The 9,499-nt window shown below is 36.9% G+C and overlaps 1 protein-coding gene across 2 annotated transcripts in view; it reads right to left on the bottom strand.

Moving 5' to 3' along the window:
• Nucleotides 1-2,107: 2,107 nt before the first annotated feature.
• The window catches only part of SOCS4 (suppressor of cytokine signaling 4), a 22,219-nt gene continuing 14,827 nt past the window's right edge, over nt 2,108-9,499 (bottom strand). For both annotated transcript variants that reach the window (XM_017873672.1, XM_017873671.1), the window contains one exon: nt 2,108-8,630. In XM_017873672.1, coding sequence (XP_017729161.1) covers nt 7,219-8,538 — 1,320 coding nt within the window. In that variant the 5' untranslated portion in view covers nt 8,539-8,630 and the 3' untranslated portion in view covers nt 2,108-7,218. The remainder of the gene's footprint in view (nt 8,631-9,499) is intronic.

Raw genomic sequence — 9,499 nt, 5'->3', positions numbered from 1 at the left:
GCGCCGCGTGCGCCTCCCGCAGGCCCCTGGCGGTACTGCGGCCCGCCAGACCCGGGGGATGGGCTCCACCTGGCGCCGGCCCCGGGCCGCTTTCCCCTGATGAGCCGGCTGAAAGCTCCCAGAGTTTCCGGAGTTCCGAGGACTCAGAGGAAACGCCAGTGGTCGCCGATGTTCACGGCATCCCGGCGGAAATTGCTAACTTGTCTTGAGTTGCTTGAGGGCTGATTCTGGATTCCCTTTGCTCAGCGGTTTTTACAGCTAGGCCTCGAAGGAGGCTGGGTATGGACGCGGTCTGATTTCTGCCTGACCCAACGATTCAGATCCTCGGGCCAAAAGTGGGGAGAGGGAAAAGATTAATACAGGAAAGGGAAAACCTTTGCAAATAGCTTAACAAATTGATATTTGCTGTCTTTGCTGAGTTTTCCTCATCAATGCCTCTTCTCCCATGTACTTTTTTGTGGTTTTTGAGACAAGGCATCTGTCACCCAGGCTGGAGTGCGGTGGCGGGATCTCGGCTCAATGCAACCTCTGCCTGCTGGTCTCAAGCCATCCTCTCATCTTAGCCTCCTAGTAGCTGGGACTACAGGCGTGTGTCACCACACCCGGCTGATTTTTGTGTTTTTGGTAGAGATGGGGTCTCACCCTGCTAGCCTCAAGCGATCCGCCCTCTTCGGCCTCCCAAAGTGCTGGTATTACAGGCGTGAGCCACCGCGCCCAGCCGCCATCTTCATTTCTGAATAAACATTACCTCCTATGTCAGGCACAGATGACATGACCCCAGTCAAGGAACCTACTAACTAGCAATAAAGATGTCGTGATAATTATATGGTGTGCAAAATATATACATATATGCAATATATATATTTTTGGAGACGGAGTCCCGCTCTGTTGCCAGGCCAGAGTGCAGTGGCGCGGCGCGATCTCGGCTCACTGCAACCTCCGCTTCCCGGTTTCAAACGATTCTCCTGCCTCAGCCTCCCAAGTAGCTGGGACTACAGGCGCGCTCTACGTCGCCCAGCTAATTTAGAGACGAGGTTTCACCATGTTGGCCAGGATGGTCTCGATTTCTTGCCCTTGTGATCCGCCTGCCTCGGCCTCCCAAAGTGCTGGGATTACAGATGTGAGCCACTGCGCCCGGCCAAGATACATTTTTTTTTAACATATAAAAATATCTTAAAAGTATGTGGTACACTTGCATCTTGCTTTGTGTAAGGCATTAGTGAGTCAGGGGGTGGCCATTTAAAACTGTGAACTTGTTTAAAGGAAGACATCCCTGGATGTATTCCACAGCAAACACAATTCTCACACTGAAAAAGGGGCAACAGAGGAACTTAAAATATCTAAGCCCAGAGTCTTATTTTTGGATAAGGACACACAGGCCTATGGAAAATTACACGACTAGTGTGGACCTAGCCTGTCCTCACTGGAGACAGTGATTCAGCAGTGCTTTGTGGAGCCATGGTGAAGCCTGAAGCAACAAGAAATCAGCAATCCAGTCACGTTTGATTTGAAATTTGGTATCTTGCTCATAATAGGCTTTTTTTTGCATCAATTCTGATTTTACAATATTGCACCAAAACATTGTCTTCCTTAGTCTATTAGTCAAATATTTGTGCCCAAGTGCCTCACCATACCCTAGTCCTGGCACTGTGTACCAGTAATGGATAGCCTCCAACTTTTCCTTGCCTGCAATCAGCCAGTAGCTGAGCACGTTGGAGGGGTGTAGATCTAGGCCATTCCTGTCCCTGTGGACTTGTCTACAAGGAACCTTTGCTTGGGAACTAAGTCCTCACCTAGCAGTTTGAAGGTGCACTGAAGTCCAAAGCCCCCCTACCCAATCCTTCCTTCCAGGTGTCAGAGTGGTATGAAGAATTCCCCACCTTCTGCTCCCTTCTCCTTTATCCTTCTAGGTATTTCACTCCAAATAAATCTCTTGCACCTCTAATCACATCTTGGCACCTGCTTCTGGAAGACCCAAACACAAAAAACTAAAAGGAGTGTATTATAAATTAGAAAATGTGTAAGAATGTGGATTTCTCTCTCTTTTTCAGATTCTAAGTTGAATGTGTGAAGTAAAGACATATGTTTTAAAATAAAACACAAAGCCTTTGGATTTTACATAGGAAGTTTTAATTAAGAAGAAATGAAAATTTATCCAGATCAGTTTATTTGAACTTACATCCAAGAAGAAACATTCAACTTAAGGATTAGAAATAAAAGTGGCAATTGTCTACTTCTTTCGTGGTAAGGAATAAATCATACAAGCCTGATTGACAAGAGTAATAGCTTTGTGAAAACTGTGTATTTGAGTACATGTGAACTCATACTTGGCTTATATGGAATTTATCCAATTCTAGCAAAGTCAGCATAATTTAAGTAAACCTCCTTGAGTTTTACACCATGGCTCTCAAGTCTGAAAGCTTAGATTTGATTATAACCATGGCAAAAGTGATTATCTTTATTTTCTGAAAACGTAACCAATTTTTAAAATAAGTTAGGCAAACATCAGTTTTACACAGACCATATGAAGGGTAGGAGGAAACTGCAATTTTTCCTCTAATTGCAGAGCCTAAACCATAAATTCAAATTATACTGCTATCTCTACTGTTAAAACAAGTCAAGAAAGTATTTTACAGTCTAAGAGAAGTGAATGTAATTATGCAGGGTCCACTAACAGAGATATTTTGAAAACCTATCATCACGTTAGTACTCAATGGCTGTACAGCAATTATTTTAAAGTATGCTCTCAGGGTCACCTCTTGCAGAAGAATTAACCTCCAGGAAGTCGAGTGACAAGTATCACCTACATTTTATAGGAAATACAGGCAAAGAAGATTTAGACTGAGTAATTTGTTCAAAATTAGAAAGTAAATAAAAAAATAGACTTTGGCTTTATTTTAAAATCCCTTTCTATTGGGTTATATCCATTAATCTACATTTCAACTTCCAAGCCAATCTATTTTAAAAAGTTACCTCCATTTTGTGTCTAATATCTTACTGTATTAGAATAGTACAGGTAGACTCTTGCACTGCTCATTTCTAGTAGGCCACTAATAAAGAAAAACCTTTGTGCTTTCTGTTCCCTCCTTAAAATACAAATGGAAAACTGACTTTTTTTCCTCCAAAGTAGAAACAGTAGTTTGCTTGACTAAAAATCTTTTATTCACTTGGGCATTACATCACCTAACATTATACAGGCTATTTTACATTTAAACATTGTTTTCCTTGTGTTGTCTCCAGGAATCTCTTATAATTTTGTCTACTTTTCTGTGAAATTTGCTTTACCAAAATGAATGCGCAAGCTGTTAATTGGATTTTGATTATATCTGAAAGTGACAAGAAATATTTTAATGAAAAGTTAAGTATGAGTTAGATCTCTGCCAGGCATGGTGGCTCATGCCTGTAATCCCAGCACTTTGGGAGGCCGAGGCGGGTGGTCACCTGAGGTCAGGAGTTTGAGACCAGCCTGGCCAACATGGTAAAACCCCGTCTCTGCTAAAAATACAAAAATTAGCCAGGCGTGGTGGCACACGCCTGTCATCTCAGCTACTCGGGAGCTAAGGCAGGAGAATTGCTAGAACCTGGAAGGCAGAGGTTGCAGTGAACCGAGATTGCACCATTGCACTCCAGCTTGGGCCGACAACAGCGAGACTCCGTCTCAAAAAAAAGAAAAGAAAAAAAAAAAGAGAGAGAGAGATCTCAAGGTTTTTGTTTCATAGGAAGGAAGCTCTCTATTGTGTGGATCTATAAAATGATCCAAACTTGAGAGACAGGAAGCTGATAACTGGATTTATCTCCTTAATGGCTTTGGCTCATGAATAAATGATAATGGTTTATGTGTTTTCTTATAAAAGAAATGGAATTTGTGTACTGATAGGAGTCCTACTTGCCACATTTGTTCTACTTATTAAGGGATTTCTAATTACTAAGATATTCTTTATATTATTTATAATAAGAAGTCAAAACTTGAACTGAAAGCCATTCTTTGACCACAGTTGGCCATTAGCTGAAATTCAGGAAAGAACACAGGTTTGATCACCAAATCAATAAATCTAGCCACAGGCTGACTAAAAGCTTCCTTTAATCTTCTTCCTATTAGGTCTTCCTTTAAATTAAACCATTCCCTTCATGAATTATTTAAGTGAGTGGCATGGTTATAGAAAGATCACATATAACTCTATACAGAAATGCCAAAGGAACCTTAAAGTCCATTCAGCACACTTCAGGAATTATACTATGAATCAAGATGCTGTAGGCTTTGAAAAAATGGGAGTGGGAGTATGTCCTGTAAAGCTTCAGAGAAAAATAGAAAAGTCAAGTTTATTTCCTGATTAGCCCAGGATGATTCCCAAAGCGCAGTTAAGTGTCTGGTCCAGACTAGCTATTAGCGATTAAGTAGTTTCTTTTCACTGTCAAGGCTTTTCCCTGAGGTAATGCCTAAATTCCTAATTTTAATATTTGATCTTATTTCTCTTAGCTCCATCCTCTCTCACCAATAAACTCTCCACATTTCCACCATGCTAAATGCTTTCTCAATTCTGGAATTTACACTTTTCAAATCTTCCCTTTGTTCAACAGAGTTACAAAATTTTAGACAAATTTATACATTCCCACATTGTTCCTCTTAAAATTTACTCATTTATATAGTGCAATCAATATACTGTTTACATTTTATATAGGTTAGTTTCTGAATACTGTATGTTCTTCCAAATGTATCCTCACAAGACACAGAGGAAGGGGGTAACCTTTCTGAATTCCAATTCCTTAATATTTTAAAAACAATTCTTACTCTTTTCTTTTCCCTTAAACAATTCCCTTCTCAAGTCTTTATATATCTACTTTCCAAACTTCTTTTCACTGTAGCAAATACCAAAGGAAAAATAAAAATCATTTCAGAGTCAATGAATCTCTTCCCTGCTCTCATTTATTAGATCATCTACTTCAAGGCTACATATGTGGCAGTACTTTTAAGTGTTAACAGCTGTTAATACCTTGAAGTTGAAAAAATAAAAAAGCCAGAGAAAACATATCACAAGCAATCAGTTTGAATTATATGAAAAGGTACTTAGATCTTGACTTTCATATAAATACTAATTTTAACACTATAAAAGACAACATAATTATATATCATTTTTCTTTATAAAACTACCCCTTAACATAATATTTGTAAGCTAGTCATCCCTTAGGTTTTCTGTACTGATAAAAGTTATTTTAAAAGAAAATATTTAAAATAATTGTTTCACAGAAACAGAAAATCTTATCAAATTCTGATAAAAAACTATAATCATGGGTAGTCTTACCACACTATTTTCTTTCACCAAAGATGGATATTTAGGAAGTGGTATATTTGTTAATAAGATAAGCTTCCCAGTGATCTACAAAAGCGCCACAATAAAGATGAGGTAGTATGAGACTTTTCTAACCTTGTAGAAGGTAAATATCGTCTTTAGAAGAGATATTTATCCTGACATTGGTGTTAATATCCTGAGCCTCATCACTGCTAAGAGAGGTGCCATTTTTGTAGCTACATCTCATTGAGACTAAGACAATCTTGAGATCACTGAGAAAAAAAAATGCTGAAAGATAACGGTAATAGAGATTTTCCTTATTTAATTTTGTAATAATTACTAAAAAATTATTTTAAAGCTATTATGGAAAAATGCCATTTTCATTTTAACAGAAGTGCAAGATAGGGAAATACTACTCACATAACAGCAACAATAATGAAGAAATATTTGTTCTAACTTGGAAGTTTATGAGTCAAATTTCTTTCAATCCAGGTAGAAGCAGTTTCCTAATATAGATAAACTAGCATCAAGAAATCCATTACGACATTAAAAATGTCAATTTGTACAAAGGGTTAGACAGCTCACCAGAAGAAAAATTGTCTGTCTACATTTAATATTCATTGATTCTTTAAAAAAAGAAGTTAGATAGGATACCACTCCATTTATTTTACTAGTTACCTTGGGATAAAGATGTTTCTAAAAACGTTGCCCTGTTTCTGGGACAGTAAATTTAAAATATCATCCCTTTTGTCCAGTACTGCTTTGTATGCCATAAGTCATGCAGCTGTCAAAAGGTTTTCCTTTTTTTGAAGCCACATTAAAGACTAAGTTAATTCTGAAGACAGGGATAATTATTTGGATCTTGTAGATCAAAAACAATATTAAGCTTCCTGAATACTGAGCTCCATGTTTATTTCTTGAATCTTTATTCAAGTTCAACTTAAAATAATAAAAAACTACTTAGGTACTCTTTGGTTACCAGTGGAAATTTGTGGCTGCTTATACATTGCGGAATTTCCCCAAAGTAACAGCTCAAGAGTTTCTATAAAAGGGCTAAGTAGAAGCAACAGTTCATAAGCTAATACAGAAAAACCCCACAATTACTTTAGCACTTCAGTAACTAATAGCTACTAATAGTGTTATCATTATTTTCAAAGCTTCCAATGAGAAAGGAACAAGATTTATGTTTTGAAGATGGTTTAGCTCTTGCAGGTTGAGAGAAAGACCTATTCAGGAATGACAAATGATCTGGCCACATTGTAGAAAAGTAAGTGCACCTCCAGAATGTTATGTTTTCATTTGATTCTCATTGACCAGATTAATCAAATTTAGTAATCCCGCTTTAGAGTTAATATTTAAAATAAAAACACATCAAGTTTGACTTGGTTTTGTTACCTTTAACATCCCTATTAGTAAGTTACAAAAGTCAATAACATTAGTATGAACGGTGAATTACAACATTCCGCTTTACTGAAGAATGTCAAACTCAATGAAAAGGGGGATAGGTAACTATATTTTACATATAATACTACTAATGGCATAGATTAACAAAATATTTCACATGTAGGAAAGGACATAAGATTACTTTTTAAAGAAAAGTATGAAATATAAAATATTCAAATGTGTTTGCAATGCCTACCAAATTTCAAATATGCCTGGATCATGTGTAAATTAAGGAAAGAAAAAAAATGTAATTATACAACCTACAAGGTAAAACAAAACCAAACATCTGGTTAAAATATCTATTTAAGCTCTAGTGTATAACCTTAAACAATTTGTGTATCATTAAAAAAATGGATTTATAAGTAAAATTTAGGGCAGAGATTTATTTTGGACACCACTGCCTTCACAGAAAATTCAAAGTGGCATAATAAGAAAACAAAATATTAAAAGAAAATATATATATGATTTCCATGCTCCTATCCTGTTATTAGCATTGCTGTTCTGGTGCATCAATCCTGAGTACTCTAACTTTTGATTTATAATGATATTCCTTCAGATATAATTTCATAGAAGAAGGAATTGGAAGGGCATCAATGCCATCATAAGTTGTACAGTTACAAATAACTGTTCTGCATATATGCTGCAGGGAAAAGGGGAAAGTCCGAATTAAAGGAGTGGACAGCAGTGGTTCAAAGAACATACAGGCGCTTGGGTCCTTATAATGTTCTAGGAGCCCAGTAATGTCAGGAGAATGGAAGACACAGGGGTCATGTGCATCAAAGCTAAAGTTGTGATTCCACTGTTCAATTCTAGCATGAAGAGAACGACTATAGCGTCTAAAACTAACAGAGAATAAATAGTCTTCCTGTGCTGAGTCTCGAAGTAAAAAGGTACCCTCTGGTTTTCCTTCCAGTAGTGCTTCGGCTGCATATTTATCCATTACTCCCCAGTAACATGGGTTGTTATTGATCTGAAGGAGGTCTGGTACAAGACAGTGGACATAATCAATCTGCGTGTGGTATTTAGGTGTTTCCAGCTGCAGGATTTCATCATCCAATTCCCATTTGGGTTTGTTTCTTTTTCTGGAACTTGTGCAAAGTGTTAGAATTTCATCATCGGAATCCATATCACTATCTTCTATACTGTTATTTGAAACCAGGTTCATCACAGAGCCAGTCATAGGATCTTCTCTACACAAAGCATTGTCGGTGGTTATGACACAGGGCTGAACATTAGTATGTGAGAAACAGTTTATATTTTCTTCCATATTTCTTAGTTTTAGCTGACCATCCCTCAATTCAGTCTGAGACAAGTCTGTGCTTACCCATTCATCTGATTTGGAATTTATAGGAGCAGTGTGTCGTTTAATAAAATGCCACCTAAAGGCTAAATCTGATCGAGGTGGGAAAGGACACTTATCTAACATGAGTTCACTGATATGAATTTTCCTTTTAGATGGAAGCCCTGAAGAGTGCCGACTACTACAATTCTTTATTGGAAAACACTGCCCCACGGCATCTTGCAGTTTCTGTTTAAGAGATCGGCCTAAAAATCTATGCCCACAGGAATGATCTAAGTCCAACTCAATGGATGAACAGCTGTGCTTCCTTTCTCGGTTCCTTAAAGACACTTCAGTTTTCTCTATACCATTTACTGTTTCAGCATCTGAATAACTCTCACTCTTTTTTGACCAAGATAACTTCTTTCCACTCCACACATAACCATCTTTTCTGTCGGCACTTCTGCTCCGACTAGTCTTGGGCCTTACATCTACATTTTTACTATTATTTTCATTATTTTCTGCCATTTTAACAAATTATCCACAAATTCTAAGGTTATAAATACTGCTTTTTCAATTTTTCCAGCAGAAAGTTTCTTCTGGGCACTTTCTGGATGTATCTAAAGAAAACAAAAAAAGTCATTAATCATTTGTCATCTACCTTGTCTAGTTTACACATATTAAGCTTCAATTAGATATGAGGAAAAAGCACAGTTAGTACATGAAAAAGAGATGTTGGAAGGGAGTCCCAAGACACTTTGTTATCACTTAAATAAAATGCTATATATTATATAATATACATAACTTAATAGTGCCATAGAGTGAAGAGTGAGTTCCTTTCTCACAGCTAATTTTCAGTGTAGATCAGAAAAAGCCAAGCCTCCATCGACCATAATATATGCTCAAATGTGAATAGTTTCTAGTCTTGAAGTATATCTTATGCTCATCTCTCCATACCATAGTTTTGTTATTTCACAGCAGACCAGTGAATTCTTTGTAGGAGACAGACACAAATCTATAAGCTGGTGTTTGAGAACTACTACCCTACATAGTTCCTTCACCTTCGTCTCACTATTTCCTTCCCTATTGATTAAAATATGAACAATTTTAAGTTGTAAAGCTGTAAGAATTTATTAAATAAGCAATCACCATTGAACAGCAGAAATGCCCAGTAAGCATTCCCAATACAGTGTTTTAAACTCACTTCAATAATTGGTCAACTCTACCATTAGTCTAGGCAATTTTTAGAAAATATAAAATTGAATAAAAATTTGCCATTTTAAACACATACTCCTTTGTATTCTTGATCATTTGAAAACAAGCAGATAAATTTCCATAAGGCACTGCCTTTCCTCTGAAGTTGGTAAAACATACTAGAATTTGCAATGTAAAATACCGAGTTTCATGAAGACTTATGATAATGATTGTCTGTAAATAGAATTTACTTAAGTTTTCTTTTTTTTTTTTTTTTTTTTTTGAGATGGAGTCT

The sequence above is a fragment of the Rhinopithecus bieti genome, unplaced genomic scaffold (assembly GCF_001698545.2).
Source record: "Rhinopithecus bieti isolate Rb0 unplaced genomic scaffold, ASM169854v2 scaffold_7985, whole genome shotgun sequence".
In the NCBI taxonomy this organism is placed as follows: domain Eukaryota; kingdom Metazoa; phylum Chordata; class Mammalia; order Primates; family Cercopithecidae; genus Rhinopithecus; species Rhinopithecus bieti.
This window is presented reverse-complemented; position numbering and strand designations above follow the sequence as displayed.